This window comes from Temnothorax americanus, unplaced genomic scaffold (genome assembly GCF_048541705.1).
Source record: "Temnothorax americanus isolate GAGA-0224 unplaced genomic scaffold, ASM4854170v1 Scaffold3, whole genome shotgun sequence".
Taxonomy (NCBI): Eukaryota; Metazoa; Arthropoda; class Insecta; order Hymenoptera; family Formicidae; genus Temnothorax; species Temnothorax americanus.
In genome coordinates this window covers 4,464,126-4,479,209 of record NW_027509442.1, presented here as the reverse complement: position 1 = coordinate 4,479,209, position 15,084 = coordinate 4,464,126, and the positions used below count along the sequence as shown (strand labels likewise).

At 34.5% G+C, this 15,084-nt stretch overlaps 2 protein-coding genes across 5 annotated transcripts in view; one reads left to right on the top strand and one right to left on the bottom strand.

The window, feature by feature from the left end:
* Positions 1–15,084, top strand: part of Rhogef3 (Rho guanine nucleotide exchange factor 3) — a 144,141-nt gene that overhangs the window by 4,227 nt on the left and 124,830 nt on the right. The window lies entirely within an intron of this gene.
* On the bottom strand, positions 1,795–14,861 carry LOC143900276 (venom acid phosphatase Acph-1). 4 transcript variants are annotated; one of them, XM_077411423.1, is made up of 8 exons: positions 14,727–14,861; positions 14,535–14,642; positions 5,431–5,538; positions 4,690–4,955; positions 4,225–4,381; positions 4,012–4,135; positions 2,985–3,196; positions 1,795–2,713 (listed from the first exon to the last, which is right to left on the bottom strand). In XM_077411423.1, the coding sequence occupies exons 3-8, from the start codon at positions 5,452–5,454 to the stop codon at positions 2,453–2,455; spliced, it is 1,044 nt and encodes a 347-aa protein (XP_077267549.1). In that variant the 5' UTR covers positions 5,455–5,538; positions 14,535–14,642; positions 14,727–14,861; the 3' UTR covers positions 1,795–2,452. The 4 variants fall into 4 exon arrangements, with proteins under 4 accessions (XP_077267549.1, XP_077267550.1, XP_077267548.1 ...); XM_077411424.1 differs by having other exon boundaries at positions 14,535–14,834; XM_077411422.1 differs by lacking the exons at positions 14,535–14,642; positions 14,727–14,861 and adding an exon at positions 5,987–6,458.

Genomic DNA, 15,084 nt, shown 5'->3' with positions numbered 1-15,084 from the left:
TCGTTATGTGTGGCTGTTCTATCCTAACAACCCATGTATCCACCCAAGATCAAACAGGCTTCGATTATCGTCTACTCCGATCTCCGCAGAATTCCTTTAACGTAAGAACTTTGATATCCATGCAAAGATTTTAAAAATTCACTTACAAGACCAGTTTTTCGCCCAGAAAAATAGAAAGTTCTGAGGAAATAGGAAATTTAAACTACCCGACGAATCGATAGAAGATCGTCGAAAAAAAAAACGATACAAGCATTACTGCGTAAAGATCGAATGACATAAATATTCTGTCTTTTATTTCTCTTTAAAAATTGCTACAAGCTTCTCGAACAATTAAAAAATTTTGTTAGATTCAAAATTAAAAGTCCTCGTTACATGCTTAAAGTACTTTGGCGAGCAAATACGAGCAGCAAACTGATTATCGATCGCGTTGACGAGCCATTCAAATCCCAAGCTTTAAGTGATTCCACACTATTAATTATTCAAATTGAACGGCGTACTTACATACTATGCATATTGTTTCGTATAAATCAGCACAGCGGTTACTTGCAGCGTTTATCGAATAGTACAGAGCACACTGGACTGTGCCAGAGGTGCATGGGAAATTATGTTCGCAATCATACCCAAAAGGGTTTTCCTTATAGCTAAACGCTCTGCCGGCGCCCGAGTGGTTTTGTTAGAGAATCGCGAATCCGTAATAAGATCGTGTATAAAATTGAATTTAGTATCCAATATAATACGTAGAGAATAAAAATACAGAGTATAGCCACAGTCGTAAAAAATTTGAGTCGAATAAATATATTTCATTTTATAATTTATAGAGTTTTTATTTATGGTGTGTGTATCCGCAATTATCACCATTAATATGAATAACACTTGCTACTTACAAATCGGACAAGAGTCGCGGCTATTAATATTTCATACCGTTTTAATCTGCAAACTTTGTCGCATTAATAACTTCTTTGATGACAGAAGAGCACAATGGAACACACACACAAGCGTGTCATTTGTCCGATGACACCGCACTGTGGCAGCGTGCTCTTAAGAACCGTCGTTACGTAAATAACGCATTTGATACGAAACATGCTTCTTGACGAGTGCATCCCAGGTGCGCACGCATCCGTAGTTTCGCCACGGAAGGTGAATCACCGTGACGAAAGTGCAGGGACCCCTCTTGATGCGCGTATCTGCGTCGAGATACCTCGATTCCATGCAGAACAGAAAAACGACGGCGGAGGTTCGCGCGCGAATCGCGGCGGCAGTGTTTCTCAAACGTTATCTCCGCTAATAATTTAGCGCGCCATCAAACGTGTATAAATATCGCGCGTTACACGCAAAGAGACAAATCGCTCTTTTTTCTTTGCAATTTTAACGGCGTTCTATATCAATGCGACGAACGTGTCGATCGAAGCAGCGGTGTCTATTTCCATCTCGCGACTCTACGCGGAGACCGGATCTTCGATTGAACTTTTTTCAGGTTCTTGAACTCTTCACCTCGACGAAAATAGGAGAGCCGATCCGTTCATTTTGGAATGAAATTTGCTCCAATTTCGCCAAATGGAGAATTTAATCCGATTATACGCTCTATCTGAGATATATTAAAATGCCTGTCAAACTGTCATTTATTTTTTACATCTCCGGGTCACTGTACTATTCTGCTGCCAGATCTATGAAAACTTCATTACTTTGATTATTTAATATGATGTGAAGGAAACTTATTATATCTCTTTTGTTTTTTGCATGATACTGTAAAGTGTATTACGTATGCGCTATATATAAAGACGAACAGAGAACACATTTGGAAGTCTTTCATTGATTTATTGATACTTGATTTGTATCGATAATTAATCTCTTTACGCATGATCATAAATAAATGTTATTTAAAATAAATGCTATATTGACGTAATAGTGATGTGCCTTCTGGATGCTTATAATATGGCAATGGAAAAATATCATAGGGTATTGCAGATGATTTTTATCGATGACATTTAATTACGGGCGTCTATGATCGATCAAGACCTACGTCGATTTTGAACCCCCCCCCCCCTCATTCTTCATAATACACGTTTATGAGCGAGAGACGTTTCTAAATGATTTTTTATGATGTCGTCTACTATTAAATCAATATCGATAGCTATTTACATATGTACAGTGGTCCGTTAAACGCGACAATGTAACAACGCGTGCGGTAAAATGTATCAACGCAGTAACCGCAGCATACGTGCAGCGAAACGCATAGCCGCAACTTCGTTGGGCTTTCCGAACGCTCTCATAGTTCGGCGAAGTATTTCCGATATAGATATCGGTCAGAACTCAGAACGCGTGCTGCGTCGATTATATTTTCGCAACTATTTCCCTTTAACTTAAGGCCACGTATCTCTGCTCCTATCTCTTTCCGCGAAAAGAATGGAAAAAGAAGAATAAACATGTCGACGTCTAGCTGCATTTATAAAAATCACTTTTGCGTGAATTTGGACGTGAACGTGAGGAGAACGGTGAGAAAGATGTACCACCAAGATCCGTTATCAGCGATACAATCCGCCGACGATCGATGATGCGCGTTTGGCTTAAGATCCTCCCGCCGACAGTAATATTCGTCGTCACTCGGCAGAATGTCCTTCACAATGTTGAGGAAATCCTCAAAGGGACACATCTCCGCGCAGCCTGGGATTGTCTGTACGATCAATTGTTCCGTAACGCCAGTCCATAGTAAGACCTGCGGAGAAAGATACGCGAAAGATACATTTCTAATATCAAGCGCTACTAATAGAAATATAATAATGATAAAAATGGAGAAAATATAATACAAGTTATATAAAAAAATGCGTAATACAAATTAACACAAGTTACAAAAATAAAACCAAGTCTTTTCTTGAATTGCTATTCGCAGAAAGTAGATATATCATCAATTGCCCTTAATTGAAAATCTATTATTTTGTAGATCAATATAATTCCTAAGTTTATTTGTTGTATGAAATATCATGTACCCGAATATAGTAAACTCCCTTCTTGTCCCGAAGAGTTTCTAGAATAATCGTGGCACCATAAGATGGTACCGCTGGTTCATTCGTTCCTAAAGCATAGGCAAGGGAAGCCACATTGATTTCGTGTGCGCCAAATAGGAAAGCTTTTCTGTCGCGTATCGATTTTTCCGCTCGGTGTTCCTGAATATCATCCACCATTTTGCGAAGTAGTATACCTGTGTGCATAGAGACACCGATTATAATTAAAGTTTATAATTAAATTTTAGTGGTTTTAACAGAAATGTTTAAAATAATAAACATTTCTGTTTTAATCATTTATTGGCGGAACAAACAATTTATTTCTATTTAGTGGTTTTATTTTGTAAATCATGAAGTAAAAAATGCAAGATATCCCTGAAATAGATTATTGAATAGCATATTCCATTTGTTTTAAAGACAAATAAAGTTGTATGGTCGTAAATCCGAAAAAACGCATTGTTTCCGAGTTACAAATACTTTCTACCTGTGGCAAAGTTTTACAAGAATATATACCTAAGAAATATGGAGATCTGATCTTAAGATGAGTATTGCTCTTCCCTCCTTTAAGTTTTAAAGGAAATGTTGGAAATAACTTCCTCCCGTAGCAACGCGTACTTTACATTGACGTCTTATGAACTCGAATACAGACTGAGAATTTATACAAGATATAGAGTATAGAATAATTGCACATCTGATATTTCCGTCTATTTTTTTAGAATCAACAAATGAAAATATGCATTTTGCACATCTTATGTATTGTATATATTTCCTTGAGAATAAATGCATCAAATTGCTTTATTTTAATAGTATTTATAGTTTTGATTTTGCCATCAAGCAAAATTCTGACGCGGTTATTTATTTTTTGGAAAAAAAAACGTATGATTTTTATATTTGTATCACAAAGATATAATTTTAACCTGATTTTCATATTTCTTTAAGATAAATAAAATCCGCTATTAGAGCTTGCTGATGATATAATATCAGGGACTTTCTGTGCGGTAGAAGTACCAACCTCCGTTTAATCTCTTCAAGGTTTTTGTGTATGATCGAAGTTTGAAGTCCAACTCTATCATTTCTATCATAGGACTCGGGAAAACATTCTGGGTCCATCTTGGCAGCGTCAAATTTTGTGCAGCCTAAAAATGGTTATAGGGTTATACGGTGAAAATTCAAACGATGAAAAAGCAAATATTTTAAATTTATCACTATCGGAATATTCACTTACCTCCTCTTTCAGTAGATTGTACAAATGACCAACTGTATCCGTATCATTAATTAGTTTACCAGTGTGATCCGTCAAATAGTCCATTACATTCTTGTACTTATTGATCATCTCTTTCGCACTCTCTCGCTGAAGGAACCGTTGATATTCTTCTTTATATCTAAAAAATAAAAGTTGGGAATGATTTCATAGATTCGGATATTATTAGAGTTTTTTGTATAAAACATGCGCGCACAAGCAGAACACATTAAGATGGCTAAATTTTGTCATTTTTTTCTTTTCGGATCTTTTTTTTATTTTGCAATATAAAGTAAAATAGTTGAATACAAGACAAAAAAAAAGAGAAACAAAGATATCTCAAACGTTCGCATAAAAGAAGATCGATGAAAGGAGACCGAAGGGAAAAGAGAATCGTCAATCCTGTAATTATATAGGCCCTTGTGAACAATTCCCTGTGAAGTTACTCACCGATAGCAGTAATGCGGAAACAAGAGGTTGTCAGTCTTGTACGGCACGAAGAACGTCCATGTCGGAATCCAGAGCAAGTGCGGATTCCAGGTTTGCCTTTCGGAGGGCGGGAATAATCCCGCCAGAACTAACTGGAGAGACATCTGGGTCCGCGGGACCTCCGTAGATCGGGCATAGATCTTGGTCGGCCAATAATCCGGTCCGAAATATTGATCGTATCTCTCGCGCAGCATTGTCCCGATTTTGTACTCTCGCATCTTGCCTTGCTAATTGCACGAAAAAGAACGTTGAGTTGAACAGATTTCGAAAAGCCGGATATTGGAAAATTACATGGAACTCTTTTAGATCGAATTATTTTCTCAATTTTAATTAGAAATAACGATTATTCAGCAAAACTAGGGAATTGATATCTCATTTTACGTATATAGGTTATTAAAAGATTTCTGGGGTTTTGGAAAATGAAGGTCAACGCTTATACTTGCGTATAACATGCAGAGGACAAAAAAAAGAGATGGAAGATAAGAGAGAGATAAGAATTATGTGATAAACGGGAATTCAATAGTAGCGCGTGATCTAATATCCGCTTCAATATACGTTATTGGTTCATACAATATTGAAGATGTACGAAGATAATACGTCACAATATATGATGTTTCTGAACGATTGAATCGCGCAATTGAACTGGCAGTATTTGATTGCGATGTAACATTTTACTTTAATCGCCGTGATTTGTATACTCACATTGGTTAAGCCACCGTTTCCCATTGGGTAATAAGACTGATCGTGATGCGGATCGTTGGGGTAATTTTGGAACTCTCGATGGGGCACTTTGTCACCGTGGCGAAATACCTTCAAAACAGAATATACTTATGTAAGCTATATATCGTCGTCGTCCGTTATCATCACTGTCACCACACAGACGGTCGCGATAATGCAAATGTTTTGTTACTTGTCTCTCGCACGAAGGATCGTTTTCCCTTAACCTTTTAATTTCTCTCGAAAACTTCTCTCAGCATCGAACTCGCACCTGCGTAATTCACGAAGCAAGTGTTTGCTTTTTAGTGCCATAAAACAGTGTATAGAAATAACACTTATTCCACATTTTCGAAAACATAATGAATACCAAGTAGTTATTCTATCGCATATTTGTGAAAAATCAGTAAAGCGTTAAATCTTTGAAAAAGAATAGAAATTTTTCATATCGTTGTTTAAACACAATCTTCCGAAAAAAATAATTCTCACTAATTTCACACACACACTCCCTATATGCCTCTGAAAGAATGAGATAAAGCTTTACCACGTGAAGCAGCTGCAGCTCCACATCGGGATTGACCGACACGGCGAGGCTGCTAAGAAATACAGTGAAAATCGTTGACAGTGTCAGAAACATCTTCGCGATATTTTCCCAAAAGCACTTTCAGTTCGAACGAACACTTTCAACGCTTAATTCACACGATCTGAACGATCGTCGCGGTCGGAATCAACGATTTCACGACACAACCTACGGATGGTGTGTTTATATTTCTACTCTCGCCTCTCTGCTGCGGCATACGCGAGTGGGGGCGGGATAAAGAACAGTCGAACAGGCTCGTAATTCCGACGATTTTTATTAACAAGTTTCCCGCTCTCAACAGGCGTTCGATCCTTTTTCTTGACGTTGATCGTCAGCTTCCACGAAGGACGCGTAAGTAAATAGCAGGAGATTCATAGAAAACCGCAATTGACGATCTCCTAACGTAGGGAATTCTCTCTACCATTTTTAAACCGAACGTTCACATTCCGGCGCGCGATCTTATCATCTTTGAGAACTTTGTTTTATCGATTTTTTATAAGCATCTAGTAGTATATGAAAAGTAGCAGTCTGACGTTTTCGAAAATAAGCTAATTTTAAATTGACCCAGATGCACATTGCAGGTATGCACTTATGCAGCGCAGAGATTTATAGAGATTAGAATTTTATCTCTTGATCAAACATGATTTCATCTCTGACGACAATTTTAACTTCAACTAATTTATTATGAATTAGCAAGATTTAAAGATAAAGAATAAAAAACCATCTTTTTTTAAAGAGTTTGGTTCAAAATTTTGTAAAAGATTGTTAATAATATATATAATATGCTTGACAGTGAAAGAAAAACGTGAGAAAAATATTGACGATCAGCGGCGAAAGTTTTGTCATGAAAATGGACAATTATAAAATATTATTTCGATGGTATTTTGCGTTCTTTAATGCAGCCGAATATTTAACAAAGCCGTAATGTTATTATTTTTATTTATTTTTATTTATTATCGCTCTATCGCAGAATGCAGAATCGCTTTGCGCTTTGCGTTTATTCTGCTTCTGAGTTGCGCGTCTTTATTTTTTTCTTAACTAGAAAACGATTCCTTGTGCACTCATGAATGTGCTGAATTTACGAGTTTTGCAAATGCCTGATTGTTCGAACAGACTTATCTGCATGTACGTAAATAACAAAACGGATCTATGGAGATTACTATAAAAAACGATACATGATTTACGAACCTCTTCTTCTTTGAGAAGTACTTTTCAGTAGATATTGTTCGTTTTGATGATTGCAAATTTTGCTGAGTATTTTGGTAACAATTGATAAATAACAACACATGATAAACGTTAACAGACATTTATTTTATAGACAGTTATTATATTGTGCGCAGTATTAATAGTCGTTAATATTCTTTCAATTTTGAACAGAATAATTAATTACAGAATTGTATTCATAATATTTCAAGAATTTTTATATCACGAATCCATGCTGGAAAGATTTGTCATTGTTTTTTATTAGAACTCAAATACATCGATCAAATTCCTTCTTCGTAAACAATCCTTTAATCTTTTATAAGAATTTGTCAGTTGAAATCCAATTATTACACATCAAGCAAAGCATTCATTTGAATCGTGCTTTATTTAGTTTTTTTTTTTTTTTAAGAAGAGAAATATTGATTATTTTTTATACATATATTCCCATATATTGTTACACATGAAATATGTCGTAAGATATACTTATCACATTTTTCTTAAACTTTCTGCAATATGTATCGGCATATTAAATTGATATTAACATGTCGTGCCAGGTGCAGACGTGCGTCAAATCGATTAGATCGAATATATGTCGTATTATGGGAGTCCCAAGGATATCCAGTCGATTCGACTTTTGAGGGCAACATGATGCTTATTTTGACGTTCACCGTGCTACGGAAATCCTGCCACAATCGCATTTGTAATATTAGTGAACGTCATTCGTCTTAGAATCACTTTTTTGGGTACTCTTTTATCCAGAGACATTATATAATTATACGTTTCCTTATAATCATTCAAGTTTGACTTTCTACTTGTTTTTACGGAATTAACGTAACACTATACGTAACCAGCTGATGTCCCAAAAGGAATTCGTAAAAATTTGGGTGTGCCAATGACTCACATATGGACGTGATCGAAGCAAGAGGCGAGTACAAAGATATCGTCGACGTTATACCGCATCTTCTTGCGGTGCATTCCGCGGAATTATCGTACACTCTCACTTTACATTCGACCGCACGTAATAAATTTTCCTCCTGTAATTCAATTCACGGAAATCAGGAAAACCTGAGGGAAGAGTCTTATCTTTTAGACGGGAATGATATTCATGCGCGTAATCGAAGATCCATTTCTGATTGGATCGAGGATACCGCCGCGATCAGCGCGCAGCGCTTACGCGACGGGATTCTTCGATCTTACTTTTACGAAATAGGTAAAACGTCGAAAGTTGCTGGAATATACATCGTTTACGTAATATGTGAAAAAAATGAATCGTAGTTGCGCATATATTTTACACATTAATACTCGCATCTAAAATCTATTTTAAACAATCTATAATTAGCGTCAAATTTCGAGAAATTTTGGATTATAAAAATAATAAATTTATAATTTTACCTATACTGTGTATTTAATATTTTTTTTTTATTTGTCAAATGTTTTATGTATCACATATGAAATTGTAAACAGAGAATTTTATATTGAAATCCGATGTAAATTATAGAGCGCGTAAAGTAAATATTAAATCACAAAACCTAAAATATTGGCTTTCCTGGAATAATTATTTTACGTAACACCTATATACAAAAAATGTGTATTGCGCTCGCGAACGTGTTTCACACGAGGAAGACCGCAGGCGCCGCGCTTAAATCGTATGTGACGCGAATGAAAGGACATCAAGAATTCTATCTATTTCAATACATCGTTGACATTATTGTATCAGTTATAATTAAAATTATGCTAGACGACATTAAAATCGTAGGACCGGTCTGCGAAGTATCTTTTGCTGTTGAATAATGCGTATATGATTTTCTATCATTGCACAACCGCACTGGGCTCGATTCAGTCACGCGTAATTATATGCAATAAACTAGACTAGTCAAGAAAGAGCCCGTTAAATCATCATTCTGTGTATATATTTACAGACCTATTATCACAGACTCATTAGGTATATCTGATTCTGCAACTACTCCCACGCGCATAACAAGTTTTTTTATCTTTAAAACATGACGTTCGGGAAGGATTTTCCAATGTATCAAAGTATCTAAGTATATTCGCTCGTCAGTTTTTACCATAAATGTACAAAGTTTCTCTCTTTAAATTCTTCTTTTTCCCGCTTCTCTTTCTTTCTCTCTCTCATATATTCCTTCCGTCATGGTTGATGACTTCTTACAAAGTGATGAAATTCCACGTTGTAATGCATCATCTGAAAATTTCCGCATAAACAAGTTAATATAATATTACAATTGATATAAAAAAATAACATAATGGTTCCTATTTTCTTAACCATATGTTTCGTTATTTTATGTATAGTAAAAATAGATATATACTTAAACTTTACTATAATTTTTATATTATGAAAAAAGAAAACATATCTCGCATATAGCTTTTCATGTGCGAGGTCAATGCTGTTTTAACGCAAGATCAAGTAAACGAGATCAAATGTCGTTACGTATATCTATGTATTGAAATAATGTGAATAGAACGACTTTCGCGTGGCCTTCATTCATCCATACCTTGCTACAACTGCATACAAATGAGTCATTGCAATTTATTTAATGCTTAACCTTTGCTTATATATGATATTTCTATACTTTAATTATCTTGTTAACGAAAAATATAATATTAATAGTTATATTTATTTTACAACAATTAGGTATACTTGTAACTCAAGAAAATAAATAAAATAATGATAAATTTTGGCGGTTAAGCTTTTAAGTAAAAATGTTTTCTTCATCTTTAATTGTTAACTTGCTACAGCAATTGACTGTTATACATATATAGAAGCTGTTGTAGCAATCTCTGAAAAACATCTTTGTTCTACTATGAAGAAAAAAAATTCTTACGCAAGCAGGAATCGATTGCGATTTAAATTCATAACGAAATTAACGAGATCCTGTCTATATGCAAATAAGATAACATAAAATTCATAAAGTCATAACGGAACATTCACTTGAATCTATCGATGTTATCGATAAGTTTTATTATCGAATAACTCTCCAGTATAATGTATGTACGTATGTAGTATTTTTCATATAGTATTTTTCTAGGATATATTATTATCACATAGAAACAAATAACAAATAAATGTTACATAATTGTTTGTTCAAAAGCGTCCGTGCGTTATTAAATTTCTTTCGTTGAAATTTTAATAAGAGAGATAGCTAGCTTGATTATTCATTAATAATTTCTCATGTGAAAATATTAATTAATATGAAACATGATTACAATATGACTGTTTATTAATTGATACGGATTTTGAAATTAGTTTTCGTCATTTAAACGTCGTTTCCTTTAAATTAACTATCAACGCGTATGTATAAAGGATAAGAAATACGTACTTTGCTTTTAATAACGAAACACGTTACACGATTTCCAGAAGAAAAATCACGTTTGTAACGTTGTTAGATAGAGATTGAATTGTAGGTGTGACGCGAATAAAAATCCGTGTCTTTATGTTAATGTTTATAGGTATGTAGATTAAGAAGTAAAAAATAAACCGGTCCTGATTGTAGTCGTTATAATCAATTTACGATGTCGTGCTATCGCGCTCACGTGATGTTTATATGCGTGTGTAATTTTTTGCATAATATGCAACATAATTTTAATCTCGGTGTTGTATTAATTTTTTTGTAAGGGATAGCAAAAAATATGCATTTTAGATGGCGAGGATATCAATATAAACGAACAGTTGTAACAATAACAGTGATAACAATAATGCAATAATATTAGTAATAATGTATGACGAGATTATGAACAAAAAAGAAATGTACGTAAATGGAGAAAAAATAACGTCAAAGTATAGACACAATAAGAAGTGAATACAATTAATCATTCACAAACAGGTATAGTTGAAATATCATTCAATCTATGACTGATTCCGCGAATTTTGTAACCAGTTCTATCTTATTAATAAATTTAAAACGCGCTTCGCGCTATTGTAAATTTTGATTTACGTAATACAATTAACGGATAATGTATTTTATCCCTTTCCAAACGCGTTAAATATTATATGTTTCAATTTTAATGAAAACTTCGTATAAGACGTTAGAAGCAATTGATCAAATTGCGCAATATTACCAAATGACTCCAAATGCGGATTACATGTAACTAATTCGCTAGATACACACGTATATTTTATGCAATACACGAACGTATTTCGCATTGCGACAGCAAGAATTTTTAAACAAATTTCCGTCAATATAACAGCTTATCGGATGAATTTGCAATTTTATATAGCTGTATGCATCTATCAAAAATTTTTTTTTTCGTGTAAATATCTTTGAAAAGTTTATTTCAACATGCGTTAAACGTTGAGGGCACGTATTATTAAAAAATTTAATAAAGTATGTATAATGTATGCGCGCACACACAAAATATTTCTAGAGTTCTAGACAAGCGCCCAACTGTCTAAACAATTTTCTTAAGATTGCTAGACAGTAAAAAAGAAAAAATACAAGAAAAGCTTTTTTTATAATTTTTTATATAATTTATATACAATAAAATCTGATAATGCAAAAGTCTTCTGAATTTTTCAAGGTTATATGAGAGTTAGCTTGCGTCTTTTAAATAGAACATTAATTTTTTTTGTTGCAATATCATAAAAGTACAAAAATGCAGATTCAACAGTCTTTTTCAAAGTGGCCTTAAAACAATCCAAGGTTACACGGAAAGAGAAGTTGAAACATATGAGAGAACCAGATCTTTATTACTTTCAATTAGAGAAGAACGCTATTTTCGGTTAGAATTAGATCTTGGAAGCCTTAGTAATTATTCGCGTGAATAATATTAAGTCTTCCGAGTTCCCCGAGATCCAGTCCTGACCGTAAATGGCATTCTTCTTTAATTGATTGTATATCATAGCGGTTCTATATTTACTTATCATTACTTATTACTTTATTTATTTTACTTATAGTATATATATCGAAATTTTTATTTCTGGCTCTTAAATACTACTGTAATTTGTTGTGAAACAAGTGATTAATTATAAGAATAACTATTTGTTCTGATATACTCGCACAAGCACCGGCGGTAATTTGCTTTTTAATTTTTTTTCGAGTTATATATAGGTAATTTTATAGACCGATTCTTTCTAACAATCTCCCGAAAAAGTAGTCGAATATTGTTAAGTGACTTTGTCAGCTAATTTATCGGTCCATCACGTTCAATCTATATCGATTTAAAAATGCGTCATTTAGCTGCCTTGTTGATATTAACGTGGCATATTTTACGATACATATATTATTTTATATAAGTGATTCTAACCGCGCAACATAAGTGACTCTTAATCTTGGCATATATATGTAAATGAATGTTTAAAAATAGAGATTAATCTGTCGAGACAATCTGTTGTGTCTGAGAAGATTACATATATATAATACGTAATATATGTATATATGCACACACAATATGTCACTTTATATTATAATCTTATTTGTATGGCGTTAATACAAAACTGATGCAATATCATAAATCGTTCGCGATATACATCGTATATAACAATTCAAAAAGAGAGTTGACCCTTTTCAAAATTTAAATATTTTTAAAAATAAGAAAGATATTTTTATTTTATTCGCTTATTTTCGACGATGAGAGTTGTATATTTTTTATGTCAGATTATAAATAGATATTAAACTCTGTTTATGCTCGAAAGATTTAAAGATCCAGATTTCATTGAAGGCACATTATGGCACGATAATTATATGCCCGTTTTTACTAAACGTGCGTCGGCGATATATCGGTAATCGTTTCACGTTTTTTACAATCGCATGAGAGTGATACCGCCTCTTTCCGCTCTGAGAGCATGATTATTCGATTCCGCAGCTCTGCGCACAGGTGATGACCTTGAGTGATGCATCGATCGGGTGCGAAGTGAGAGGAAAAAAGGGAGGAAGCGAAAAGGAGAAACAGAAATACCGGATGTGTTTTATTAATACATCATTCACGCATGACACCAGTGTAGTTTCCACAAGCGCGACATGCAAATACGCGATGAATAAAGAGAGATATTGCTGACCGCGGAGTCCCGAGTTGCACACGCAATTCTCGCGCGGTGCGCAAGAGGGAGAGCCTAAGGAGAGCCGACAAAACTATACGGTATTGCGCGTGGCTGCAGTCGAACGTATAACGTTTATCAGTCGGCCACAGACGCAGCTTCTAATTTCTTCCTTATGAATATTGATCGCGACATTACGAAAAAAGTGTGCGCAACAGCTGCGTTTGTCAAATCGCTATACAACTGCGGACATCTTGCCGTATGGAGAGCTTGTGCTATTATCGTGCGACGACGCAATTTGATCTGCAATTCGGTTTTTTTTATTTTACACATATATACACACTGAGAAAAAAATTTGTTAATCCCCAAAAATATTTAGTCCGATACGAGCAACTAAACATGTTAGTTAGTTAACTAAACATTAGTATGTTTCAAGAATTATTAAGTTGCACTAAAAAAGGTATAATGCATGTCAAGCTTTAAAATTTTTAAATCAAGAATTAATTAATTCAACTAATGTTTAGTTACCCTACCTAAAATGTTTAGTTGCTCGTCGGACTAAATATTTTTTGGGATTAACTAACAAATTTTTTTTCTTAGTGCATATATAAATAAAGAATAAATTTTATGTTTTTAATAATTTTAATTATTGTATACGTATATCTATATAATATGTAAAATTTTGAATATAAAAATGATTAATTAAAAATTATAGCGAAACTTATTATAATCATTAAGAAATAAAAAACATTTTTGGTTATCGGGCGGATTGTCAGTTTAATGTTAATTTGTGAATCATACACATTTGTTTAGAATTCTAATCACATGCCGATCATTAAGTGGTCTTGCAATCGGATCGTATGCTAAAGATAAAAACGCGCAATTGTACATTATTAAGTCGATATTAATAATCAATTTGATATTACTGAAGGAGCATTACTTCATTCTCATGTTGTACAAGAAATTTATGAAGAAAAGTATTACTTTATATAATTTAATATTTGAAAATTTCTTAAAAGAATTTTCTCTCTTTTTTTCTTCTTCTCTTTTTCCATCTTTTCTGCTCTCTAAGATATAAACACGAAATAGCCATTGCAACATTGCTCGGAAAACAGCGATGATTGATACGCGAGATGATACCGCTATGGGTACCCAGAAGTTCTTGCATCCATTTTCAAAGATATCTATGAATTTTAATCTGCCATTGCAAGGAACGTATACATATAAGTCTTCTTGCAGGCGCAGCGAACGTAGCATAATGTAGCGAGAGAGAGAGAGAGAGAGAGAGAAAGAGAGAGGGGGCCCCCCTATATTACGTACGCGGCATCAATAATGAATGGGCGAGGCTGCAACGTCATCAGACAGAGCTTCTTATCACGGGCGTGCAGACTCGCGGTTTCATTATGGGCTTCACTGAAACACTTTTCCCTACAAATTATTTCATAATTATGTGCAATTGCGACGTATGAACGATGTCACATTCTTCAGCAAGGATTAAACTCGCGAAATTACCAAATTGCCAAACGAATTGCCGTTCGTCTCGAACGTTGAGCATCGTTTGTAGACGCGCGTGCACCGAGAGACGAACGAAAAATGAATTTATCCTCGATCGGGTCACCAGGACCGCCGAGGATGCAGTTAGACCGCAACTGAGGATTCACCTCGTGGGGAAAGGGAAATCCAATAGCGTCGAAATTGAATAACTTATCGACAGATGTCGTGGAGCGTGAAGGCACGTTCGGGAACAACTTCCTCCTCTCTCGAGGAACCGCCGCAGATCAGCCTAAAGATCGATAGGCTACATCCAGTCACTCTATAGCAGCCAGTGCACGATTTTCCTGTTAAAATCTCTACCTTTACCTCCACAGTT

Coding starts and splice junctions, on each gene's coding strand:
- LOC143900276 (XM_077411422.1), bottom strand. CDS start 6,079: ATGTTTCTGACACTGTCAACGATTTTCACTGTATTTCTTAGCAGCCTC. Junction 5,539..5,986: donor AGCTGCAGCTGCTTCACGTG/GTAAAGCTTTAT, acceptor TCTGTTTTGAAG/GTATTTCGCCACGGTGACAA. Junction 3,197..4,011: donor CTTGAAGAGATTAAACGGAG/GTTGGTACTTCT, acceptor CTATGCACACAG/GTATACTACTTCGCAAAATG.